At 38.0% G+C, this 12641-nt stretch overlaps 1 protein-coding gene across 1 annotated transcript in view; it reads right to left on the bottom strand.

Annotated features, from left to right (window-relative positions):
* apc2 (APC regulator of WNT signaling pathway 2) overlaps positions 1 to 12641 on the bottom strand; it is a 42426-nt gene that overhangs the window by 10082 nt on the left and 19703 nt on the right. Inside the window, exons 3-7 of the mRNA XM_082156697.1 lie at positions 8660 to 8750; positions 5721 to 5985; positions 3900 to 4008; positions 3140 to 3253; positions 2697 to 2792 (exon numbers count right to left, since the gene is read on the bottom strand). Coding sequence (XP_082012823.1) covers positions 2697 to 2792; positions 3140 to 3253; positions 3900 to 4008; positions 5721 to 5985; positions 8660 to 8750 — 675 coding nt within the window. The remainder of the gene's footprint in view (positions 1 to 2696; positions 2793 to 3139; positions 3254 to 3899; positions 4009 to 5720; positions 5986 to 8659; positions 8751 to 12641) is intronic.

Genomic DNA, 12641 nt, shown 5'->3' with positions numbered 1-12641 from the left:
AATAAGAATGATCCACACATATTGATAGGGTGTATATTCTCCAAAATAAAGTACCAAATACCTTTTGAAGCTATAATAGCAATATTTTTTTATTTAAACAAAAAATCTGTTTCTGTTTGATTGAGCATTAGCACACCATCTGCATTTGGAGAGTGAACCACCACCAGTGGCTAAGCACTTGATTCATTCTTGCATGCTCAAACCCATCACTATGGCAACGTTTGGCACCAGTGCTACAAATACAATCCCTAGCCTAGACAACTAGACTACATACAAGGATACAGATATAGCTCAAATTATCTTCTAGAGTTTTCAGAATACAATTTTATTTTAATGCAAGTAGTATTCAGTTAAAAAAAAAATACCTAAATGCTTAAATACTTAAAATAAGCTTTATTGTGCTTAAATACAATCATTAATTGTGAACATGTGAATTCATTTACAAAATGAACATTTTCATTTATTATTATTACTATTATTATTTTATTTTACTGTATATAGGCAAAGCAGCTACCAAGAGTCAAAAATACAAGTGCACTCCTTCAATACAGTTTAAAAAAAACATCCCAGGATGCACCTCATGAAGTTTGAAAAAATGTCAAGGGTGCAAAGCTGTAATTTAGACAAAAAGGTGCCTAACATAAAATATTGTTGTGGTAAGCAGGGCGCGAGAATGGTGCCAGGCTGTTGGCGTGATTGCTAATGAGCATCACCTGCGCACCGCACCAGTCTCGCATTTCTCACGGAGGAGCTTCGGAAGCATAAAAGGAGTAGCGACGACAGTGAAGGACGAGAGAGGACTAGGCCTGGACATTATGTTATGTTTTGTTTATGTGTGTGCGGCAGTCGTCCATGAGGAGCTGCCGCTTTTACTTTCGTTTTGTGTTTATTCATAATTAAAGTGTTAAAACGTTTGCCGGTTCCCGCCTCCCTCTTCCCATTACAATTGTTTCTTAGCATATAGGTTTGATATGCTGAACTATTTTGGTCACTGCATAATCCACATACTTCCACATGAATGCATAGTTTCGATGACTACTATTATTCTAAAATGTGCAAAATAGTAAAAAAATGTAGAATGAGTTGAAAAAAAAAAGCTTAAAAAAAGCTTTACTCATTGCACACAGAATAAATGGCAAGTTTGGCAACCTTGTACTGCAGGCTTCATTATATCCTGACTTTATGATTTTAGATTTCTCAGCATCATTAAACAGTATGTAGTTCTCAAGAGCTCATTGTCAGTCTGGTGCAGTATTGAGCAGACATATGACTGTGCTGCGGTGGGAATCCCTTAGTCCCAGAGAGCTATGCTCTAAATTACAGCGTCACACTTGCCAAGCATCCCAGTTACTGAGCAGCCAATAGGAGGCAGCTTGCAGAGGGCAAACCCTGTTTTTTTTGCATAGCAACATTCGGTGCCAGCCTGTTCTGTGAGACAGGGCCAGGTGAGATTGGGCAGTGCAGCTGTGCAGTAAAAAAAGGAAAATCCTAGAAGAATAACACCTTCGTTTTTCATGAGCTGAGTAGCCATTGCAGAGAAACCATATAAAAACGGTCACATTTTCATCAGTTAAACACTGAATTACAAATTGTATTTAATTACCATAAATATTAAATATAATATTTTATTTTATGTAGCAGAGCAGTCATGCTACACTACAGTGGAAACCACATACATTTCTGAATAATTATTTAAGATAAATTATTTAAGACAATTTATATATTTTTTTATTATAAGCAACTACTAGCAACTTTTACTTCTAGCCCTGTAATATAATATAAATTGGCATGCCATTTAGTAATTACTTTTTACAACCTCAATCCATTACCTGTGTGCCCTTAATGTCACATTTTTAATGTGACTTTTCCAGCATGCTGGTTCAGTCAACATTGTTTTCTATGGTTTTGTGTTGCCCCTGGTAATGGCAAACCCTCAGTAGTTTACAGCATCTATAAATTGTTCTGTGAAAATGCCACTATTGAGAGATAAAAAAAAAAACAGTGGAGAAACGTATTTGTAGCATCTTAATTTGACCAAATAATTCACAAGAATTAAACCATCAAAGTGCCATTTCTTTCTATGAGTGTGACCCTGAACAGTTCCTGTCTTCACTAAACTATTATAAATTACAAATTATTATTGTTGTTAAGTTCATAGAAAATGATGAAAAACATTTTTAAGATTTCTCGCGTTAATATCAGGGGGTGTAACTATTAAATATCATGTTTTAAATATATATTTTAAATGATCAATATAACTTTCTCAGAATAATTGGTGTGATAAGTGATACCTTGGGACACTGTTATGTCAGTTATACCTCCTACACTTGACTTTGATTTAGCAGAAAAAAATAACATTTTTAAATATTGATAATGTTTTACAACAAAACTGCTTCACTTATTTAAAGTTTTTAAGATTTTTTTTCCCCCAGTAATTTCAGCCTTTAAAATAAATACTTTTCATATATTTAAATCTCTGGACATATATTTGAATATCTGAATTTTATTATCACTAAAAATATCAAAATCCGTTGTATTTCAGAAAATGAAAACATTCATCGTAGAAGAGCTCTCTTTATTGTCTGTATCATTTCCTTTTTTAAAGTATTTTTGAACAATTTAATATATATGAGTGGCAAATCATTAATAATTTAAGGAATTTTATGATTCAGGCTCAAATGGAGGACATGTGTCACCTGAGTCTCTGGTAGAGCACTCTTCTCTTGAGGACCACGCGAGGTCTGGGCCTCATGAAGCTCTTTTTCCAGCTGCTCTAACCGAGCAACACGGATCTGTACGCAGAAACACATGCGGAGATTAATGATACAATATCTGCAACATTAGAAATCCTTTGATAATACTTTGAAGGCTCATTTTCATACTCCATATTATCTCTGCTACAAAGCCCAGTTTAGCCATACAGTTCATCCAACAAGGTTTTTGAAGCTGGCTGGCTGACCAAGGGTGTATTGCTGATTAGGGAGGTGGTTTAGAAGCCTGGTTGGGGACACCGTGAGTGATAGATTTACAGTTGATAAAAGCGTAACCCAGTTGTGACTGACACGTGACACTTAAGCTGGATTTACAGCTGGATCTTTGTAGATGAAAACGTGGCATTTAATCTATAATCTGTTCTTACTTGTGTTCTCTGCACCATCTCGTCACTGGTCCCGAAACGTTCCTCCATCACGGAACGCAATTGCTGAGCTTCAAACTCTAGCTGCTGACGAATGAAATCCACCTGCAAGGAGAACTGTGAAGCACAGAAAAATGCACAGAATGTACTGCACACATACCATGTTCATCATTTAAAGAACAAGAACAAATTTCTAGAGACATGAAAGAAACTTACAGACTGAAACTAATCTATAAATGATATTCAATAAAAAGCTTTTATTTTATAAAAAAGAGCTGCATAAACATTCTAATGAACTTCCCATTTTGTATTAAATGGAAAAAAGACAGTCAATACTGGTTTGGAACGACATGTTAGTGAGTTTTCAGTTATACTTTATTTTGGGGTGTCCTTGTTACAGTGTAACCATAGATTTAAGTACTGAGTAATATTAATTAACAACATGTACTTACTATATAATTAGGGCTAGAGTAAGGATTTGGTTTAAGGTTAATTGCATGTAATTTTGCATAATTTACTGTTATACCTATAATACGTACAATGAAAATGTAAATTTTTGGCTGAACTAGCCCTTTAAGAATCATAGCTGTTATTTCAAACTAGACAAGGGCATTACCTGTCTCAAAAAAAACAAAAAAAACAAATCTACATTTAGGACAGTCTGTGGTCATTAGCAGCAAAACCAGGTGACCTAATTTTTGGCTACAGATGCACACAGTCCTATCAGTGAGCAAACAGGGTGGAAGTTGTTTAGATTGCTTACCGTATCGAGCCGTGGCAGTTCAGCCAGTCTCTGAGACAAACCCTGCAGCTGTGAGTAATACCATCGCCGCTCTCTCTCCTCTTTTTCTATTTCACTCAGCAACATGGACCTACAACACACAAAACACATTCCTAAAACCTGAAATTACTGTACTCAACCAGGGTTGGGAAGAATTCAGAATTGAAGGTGCTCTAAGCGATGTTGGGTGACGTCACTTATTGTTGACGTTCAAAGTATTGTCAAACAAAACGGAGCTCAACCCTCCCTCCTCCTCATCCCGTCCCCTCCCTTCCTGAAACAGTCATGAACCATTTAGAAAAACCAAACTGGATTTACTCATCTGTCCAGCAAAAACAGAGCCACCTGAATGTCAGATTGGAAGCCATTCTGCTGGCGAAGTTCTCGCCACTTTTTGAATGCTTTTCCGATGTAAATTCGGGACTTTGCGCGTTCCTTCTCCTTTTCCCTATTCTTTGTTATTTGTTCATCGGAACGTCTTCTCTTTGGTTGTGTGTCGGCCATATCAAAATGATCAATTTAACATTTTAACGTTAGTTGTCTAGGACATCTCTCCTCTAGCTAACTTCCCTCTTCATGCTTCTCTCTCCACTCCCCACACCCCCCTTCATGTGCATGTGCACTAACTCCCCAACCCCCACCCCCAAATCATTATTGTCGGTTATTGGCTGGAACACTGTTTATGTTTCATGGTCCAGGCTGGGCCAGTTTGTTTTTCTTGCCGTTTGTGGAGCCTGGGCTGTCTACAGAGACAGCGTTTTTTGACAGTGTATTCAGGGGACAGGCAGCTAGTAGATAGGGAGGAGATGTTTGCTGTATATGACCAAAAAAATGTTGGCCTAAAAAACGCGACATCGCTTAGAGCACCTTTAAATGGAATAGGCCATAGCCCACAGGATGTTGAATTAGTTGAAATGAATTTCATGTTCTTTCTTGTTTTTGTTTTGTTTTTAATAAAACATTTGGAAAATAAATTGGGCATATACAATTTGTTGTTTGCTGTTATAATGCTGTTGCAGATTAAATATAATGTGGAAAACATTTAATAAATATCTTTTCGTCAGGTTAGATACTGATAATTAATAACTCAAACCCCATCAGACTCACACATCCGCCATGTTTGTAGTTTTTAAATACTGTTAATTCGTGTTTGTAGTTCTAAATGAATCCTCGTCCAACACGCAAAGGGTTGTAAGCAATATTAGCTGTTAGTGTGCACGGATCTGCACATTGGATTCAAACCGGAAAAAGTAGACCACCCGGGTATTTTTGGAATACACATTTCAACATACTATGATTTGGGACAACTAATTCTAATTTCAAATACTATTATGGGATGGATAGTATCCGAATTTGGACGCAGGAATGGTCAAGATGATCTGCTGAAGTTCAAAGTGAGCATCAGAATGAGGAAGAAAGGTGATTTAAGTGACTTTAAATGTGGTATGGTTGTTGGTGCCACAAGGGCTGGTCTGAGTATTTCAGAACAAGCAGATCTACTGGTGTTTTCACACATATGGTCCGAAAAACTGAACATTTTCAGTGAGAGCCAGTTCTGTGGGTGAAAATGTCTTGTTGATGCCAGAGGTCAGAGGAGAATGGCCAGACTGGGTGCCACTCCTGTCAGCAAAGAACAGAAAACTATGTCTCACCATAACTGGACAACAGAAGATTGGAAAAAAATGTGCTTAGTCTGATGAGTCTCGATTTCTGCTGTGACATTCAGATAGACTAACCCTCTAAGGAAAATAACATTTTGGTTAAACCACACATATGATGAGTCTTAAAATGTGATGATCTCACCTCTCTTTACAGAGTTCCTCCAAGTGCTGGGCAGTGACACGGCCTTCTCCAATTGCCTGATGAGGGTGTCCGGGGTGCATGGCTGTGCCTTCTCCAGATGCAGATGAAGACTGGCGGGACGGTGGACAGACGGGACTCCTGGCTCTGCCGAGGCTCAGTCTCTCCTCGCTTTCCCCTACCTGGCTAGCCATCGTCTCCGGAAACACACGCAGGTTGTGAGGCTGGTACTTGAGCTCATAGTAGTTGGTCAAGTCCATATGCAGCTCTGTAAAAAATAAAATTAAATCTTTTTGTTGGTCTTTTTATAGTTTTCGTTTAGTACTTGTGGATTTGTACATATTACTAAGTTAAAATACATGTATTTTGCTGTAGTGCTGTAGTGCTGTATTCAGCGGTAGCTTACTTTGAAAAGAGTGGTACAGGAAACAATATCTAAATATTTTACAGTCTTCTGTCTCTAATAGGGCTGATCTGACAATTTTGAAAAATCGATATTAATCGATCTTCATCTTTAATGAATCTATAAATCCCAATATAAACTTTTAGTCTATGCTGTTTTCTGGACATGCGTGAACAAAACTTCACCAAACATTATTTGTAACATGGCTGCTATACAATAATCGCCTTGTAAAAGCCTTGTGCTTTCTTTTAATAAAAAAACAAAGTCAATTTTCAAACTGTGTAAATTTTATAATGAAAATTCAAACAATAAATGTTGTTTAAGCGCTCCTTAAATGTGGTGTGACATATCGCTGTAGCTGCTCCAGTTTAAACTTCAGTGCAGAGCGTATATGAACCAATCATCTCTTTACAATTAGTTACTATTTGTGACAGGCCTCCTCTTCTTCAAGAGTCATACTGCTGAGGCCTCCATGCAGACAGCTTCATCTTTGCAGGTAGAGCTAGAAAAGAGACCTCTCTCTCATAATAGAGGGTTGTTCTTTAGGCCCTTCGCACCCTGAGCTCCGTGTTGGGTATTTCTAAGCTTAGCTGTTTTCCACATGGTAAGAGGAAACACTAGACCCTCTCTCTGGTGTGAGTATGGCAGGCCTCCTTTTCCTTGAGAGTCATCCTGCTGAGGCCTCCATCTCTCAGAGCTCAATGCAAGCAGCTAGAGTTAGAGAAGAGGCCTCTCTCAATGACAGAGAGTTGTTCTCTGGTTGTTCTCTAGCTCCCTGAGGGTGGCAGGCCTCCTCTTCTTTGAGAGTCATCCTGCTGAGGCCTCCGCTCCCCATAGCTCTGGGAAGGAGCTATCTGTCTCTGGTTAGAGACTGTGGTCAGGTTAATTCTTCAAAGAAAACAGGTTGTTGGCTTCAGCTGGTAAAGCATGATAGCCTCCCTGGTATGGGAGCTGATGCTGGTCCCCCTGAAAGTAGCAGGCTAGGGCCCGTAGGGTCTGGGCCATATTCCCTTAAAGGAGCCCCCCTCTAAGTTGGGTTGTGGTGTCCAGGCCTTTGAGCTGGCTCTGGGTCAAGTCCTTCGTGTGAAATCACAAAGGTGCTTCCTCATTAAGCATGAAGCCCGGGCAGTGGCCGTAGGGGGTAGTGCTACTGACAGCCTGGTGCGTACCAGTAGGGGCACCATGTGTCTAAGACTCTGTGATGTCATTATGGAGGAGTGGAAGAGGGTCCCAGCAACAACCTGTGCAGCTCTGGCGAATTCCATGGCCAGGAGGATTAAGGCAGTGCTAGATAACAATGGTGCTCACACAAAATATTGACACTTTGGACACAGTTTTGACATGTTCACTTAGGGTGTACTCACTTTTGTTGCCAGCTATTTTGACAATAATGGCTGTATGTTGAGTTATTTTCAGAGGACAGTACATATATACTGCTATACAAGCAGCACAATGACTACTCTAAAATATATCCAAGTTTCATTTCTATAGTATTGTCCCTTTAAAAGATATACTAAAATGTTTGCTGAAATGTGAGGGGTGTGCTCACTTTTGTGAGTATATACTCACAAAAGTGAGTACACCCCTCACATTTCAGCAAACATTTAGTTAAACATATACACATTAACAGCAACCATATATATATATATATATATATATATATATATATATATATATATATATATATATATATAGATAGATAGATAGATAGATAGATAGATAGATATATATAAACAGATCTCAATCAGAACCAGTTCTCTGTTCCCATTCTGATATGTCAGTATGAGGTTTATGTATGCAGTTGTAGGGAAAAGTATGTGAACTCTTATAATGTCAATCGATTTCTGCAGAAATTGGTAATTTGATCAGGTCTTTAACTAAGCTGCAATAACAGACAAATACAGTCTGTTTAAAAAAAAATAAAAAATACAAATAACATGAACAGTTGTACATTTTCATGTCTTTGTTGAATACATGCTCAGTGACCCAAAACAAAAGTATATCACTAACATAATGCTTCAATAGAAGAAAATAAACCTTGACTGAGATTCTGTGGCATGACCTCGAGAGAGATTCACATCAGAAATCCCAAGAACTGTGTTTAACTGAAATCGTTTAGTGGAATGTTGCAGAATTCCTATTTACTGTTGAGCAGTTCTGATCCGCATTTACAGGACATGTTTGGTGGAGGTTTATTGCCCCCAAAGAAACATTAACTAATTATTTAACCCATTGTGTTCAACAAAGACATTACAATTATTTAATTTTTTTGTATGATTTGTGTAACAGACTGTATAACTTCAAATTAAATTTGACCAACGTCAAAGTAAAAATTAGACCAAATCAAATGTAAAATCAATTCCTGTATAATTCTGTGATATTGTATAGAAGTTATTCAAATAAATAATATGCAAAATATCTTGTACATTTATCAAAAACAAAATTAAATAACTGAGGAATAATATATATAAAATACAAATGCTACAGATAAATGAACAGTGACAGCAATGTAGAGAAGTGTATAAATTTCCTCCAGTACCTTTGAGCTGGTCCAGTACATCAGTTCTGCCTGAAGAGGCAAGAGTTCCGGCTTCCTGCTCCAGTTTACTTTGCAGCTGCCTCAGAACCTCCTATTATAGCAAAATAAAAAATTTACAAATAAATACATAAATGAGCAGTCATTGTTTGCCTGCAGCCCAGTTTAGCGAAAACTAACGTATATTTAAAAGTAAAAAGAGACACTTCTCTCATTTTGAGTAACCAGATGACCTCATCTTTATAATGCATGCATCAGCTCTGTTTGAGTAGAGAACAGACTGAGAGATTGAAAATCTTTGGCAAGGATTACGCATGAGAGCCACAGTAGAATCATGGGATATTGAATATGTAACACTTATAATCTCATGAAAGCAGTTGTTGAATCTGTATTTTTGTATTTTTAAGATTGATAAAGGTTCACCCAAAGATGAAAATTCTGTCATCATTTACTTAATCTCATGACCTTCTAAAAGGGCCCAATATACTTCTTTTTCATTCTTCGCTTGGGGTAAAATGAAGTTCACAATACGTCACCAGCAATATACTGTTTAAATTGATTTATTTATTTAGATGGGACAGTGCATATTCATGAACGTACAATCAAAGTTGAACGTAAATACGCCGGATTTAGCACAATGCTAATTTCCATCCGTAGTCCCAGACATATACAAATACAAACCAAAAAACAAACAAACAACATACATATCAACAAATATACATATAGAGCTAAAAAACAGTAAAAGTTCCTATACCTTATAAAGTACTTATTGTAATATTTATTTAAAGTGCATAAATGCCTGTGCATAGACATCCCAAAGTGCTTATTATAAATATATAAATAAATCTACCTATCAAATTCTACCTTCTTACTTAATGATTACATTTTTGATTATTATTCAGCCATCTTTTTAGATGTTTCTTAAATGAACTCATTCCAGTGCAGTTAGCGAACATCCAGATTCCACCCACATTTCTAAAAGCGACGTTTAGATATGCATGTAAATATGTGCTGTGTGATTTCCTCTCAATAACAAATTAAACATACAACAAAAATTTGTGCACAGGAGTTAAGAAAGCATCCGATCATTGCAACGTTGATATGTTTGCAAGAGCTCTGCAGTTCGGCACTCTAGTAAAGCCACATCATGTTTATTTAGGGGAGCGCGGGGCACAACCTAACACGGGGCTAGTTGTAAGACGCTTGTTTTAAATACTTCCGCACATGCTTGGATGATGAAACTTTGTGTATTTACCAGTTGCCATATCAACACTATATAGAAAAAAAAAATCCGCCAAAATTATAATTTTTTTGGAAGATATCCATAGACATTTATTAAACCATAGCAAAAGTAAATTTCTTACTTAAGTTAATTTTTCATCTCTATTTTTTGTGTTTATTTAAAATAAGACAAATCTGATATTATTTTAATCTCCAAGATGTTATTTAACAGTTGAGATAGGCTAGTTCTTTAATGCTTCGCTAACTAGCAGAAGACACTAGCAGGGTTTAAACCCCAGTTGTGCAGGCGGGGGCATGTTGTAACACTGCGTTACAATGTGCCCCTATTAGAAATATGCTATTATATTCTATACTTTTATTAATTTTATTGGGAAAACGTGAGAAAAAGGTGAATAAAGACTGAGAGTCAATGTTCAGAAATGACTAATTATTTATTTGTTTTGAACTATGTTGTATAGCTTTGTTTTCATGTGTTCGTTGTCAAAACTCAAAAAAAATATATATATTTAATTATAAAAAATTGCCATTATTTTATATGAAAAAGTTTTTTAATTGTATTTTATTTAGAAAATATTTTAGTTTGTTTTGTATATATTTTTTATTAGATCAGATAACATTTTAAGCTGTCTATGTTATGTTACAATGTGCCCCACACATGTTACAATGTACCCCACCTATGGGGCATGTTGTCACATTTCACTTCCATTCTTTCGGGGTATGTCAAGAAAAAAGTATATACTGTATTAATAAAACAAAACCACATAATTGTACTAGACATGTGGGAAATTAATGTGGGAAAAAATAAATACTCTGAACCATAAGTAGATTTACACAAACTGAGAAAGTCAAAAAGCGTTAGGTTGTGCCCCGCTCTCCCCTATATAGCACTTAATATATAAATAACACTTAATGTATAAAGCAAGCAGCTTTACAGTATTAAACATGAAAAACAGTGTCAGTGTCTCCTTTCATCAGAAGTACAACTTAATTTCCTGCAATAAAGCGGCTCTCCAGTGTATTCATGTTTTCACTCGTGGATGTCTGAACTCGATGGACTGAACAGAAGAAATGAACCGGAGAAGATTCCCCCTTAAAAGAAGGCAGAGCCTCAGCGCACATCAACCTATTACGTTATTGTCATGGACCAATAGTAGTACGGAACTGTTTATTATGGAGTTGGGAGTTCCAGAAAAGTTTGCTTTGGCAAGCTGTTTCGAACTCCCAACAAACTTCTTCCCAACTGCATTTCTTTTTGGCCTGATTTTGATCTAAATTGCGTCACATCAGTTCGTTCTTTGATTCTGCTTAAAGTATACCAGGGCCTTTAAGCTGTATGTCTTTCTTCTACAGAACACAAAAGAAGATATTTTGAAAAATGTAAGGGTTCTGTCACTTCGGTCTGTTGATTTGGTGCCAGAGCTCCAGCACTCCAGTTGTCGTTGTGAGTGTGCAGTTCCGAGTTCACTCAGGCCATGTGCTCTTCTGTCCATGTGAGTTTTGTGTGCGGAGCATGGTATTCGGTATGCGGTTCGTGTTTATTTGGCCGCATGATTTCTTGTTGTCTTGTGCTGTGTAGCACGTGGCTCGTGTTTTTCATCAGCGGCATGCTTTCATGTTGTCATGTTTTGTGTGGACATCCAATCGGAATCGGAATTTGGCCCGAACCCAGTACTCCCCCAAACATGCCAAACGAAAAACCGACAGCAAGCCGGGCAACGACACGGACAACCCCCCAAAATATTGCGAAGTTCAAGGCTGATAGTGCGGGGAGATAACACTGCTATGGCAATGGAGAAAATTAGCCACAGAAACAGAGCTCCTGCGGGAGCAGAGGAGACATCACTGCTGCGGCAGTGGAGAAATAAGCCAAAATAACAAAGCTCCTGTGTGAGCAGAATAGACATTACTGCTGCAGCAGTGGAGAAATAAGCCACAGAAACATAGCTCCTGCGGGAGCAGAGTAGACATCACTGCTGTGGCAGTGGAGAAATAAGCCAGAAAAACAGAGCTACTGCGGGAACAGAGGAGACATCACTGCTGCGGCAGTGGAGAAATTTTGCCAGAGAAACAGAGCTCTTGCGGGAACAGAGGAGATATCACTGCTGTGGCAGTGGAGAAAATTAACCACAGAAACAGAGCTCCTGCGGGAGCAGAGGAGACATCACTGCTGCGGCAGTGGAGAAATAAGACAAAATAACAAAGCTCCTGCGCGAGCAGAGTAGACATCACTGCTGGCCGTGAAGGCAAGGTTAACCAGAGACGGAGCTCTTGCGGGAGCGGAGGAGATAACACTGCTGGGGGAGTGCAAGAACGGAGTGGGCTCCTGCTGGAGCGGTTGGGAAGACACTGCTGCGGCAGTGATGTAGAATGTTTTCACTATTTTAGTGGATTGATGTTATTTGAGGTGGATATGACGAGCTTGTAGGTTTGAGTGAGAGAACAAGCTAGATCTGGAGAATTTAGCTGGCGGGAGAAGGAAGTGTTATCTTGGCCTACGTCGCTAGTGGAGGCAGCCTTGCACTGGAGCTGCAGGCCACGGACAATGGGGAGGGTTATAAAAGGCAGGATGAAATATTGGAAACGTTTTTTTCTTTTTTTCTTTCATTGGTTTCTTGAAGTGATAACACAGGCTTACATGATGAGAAGCCTAAAACGCTTCATAACCTGTGTATATTCACCTCTGACACATCAATTTGATACTGTAATCGTTGTTTGATATACGGCAAAGTACAGTCTGATTTAG

This window comes from Leuciscus leuciscus (assembly GCF_965113295.1).
Source record: "Leuciscus leuciscus genome assembly, chromosome: 23".
Classification (NCBI taxonomy): Eukaryota; Metazoa; Chordata; class Actinopteri; order Cypriniformes; family Leuciscidae; genus Leuciscus; species Leuciscus leuciscus.
Note: the sequence above shows the minus strand (reverse complement) of the source record. Positions and strands in the feature narration are given on the sequence as shown.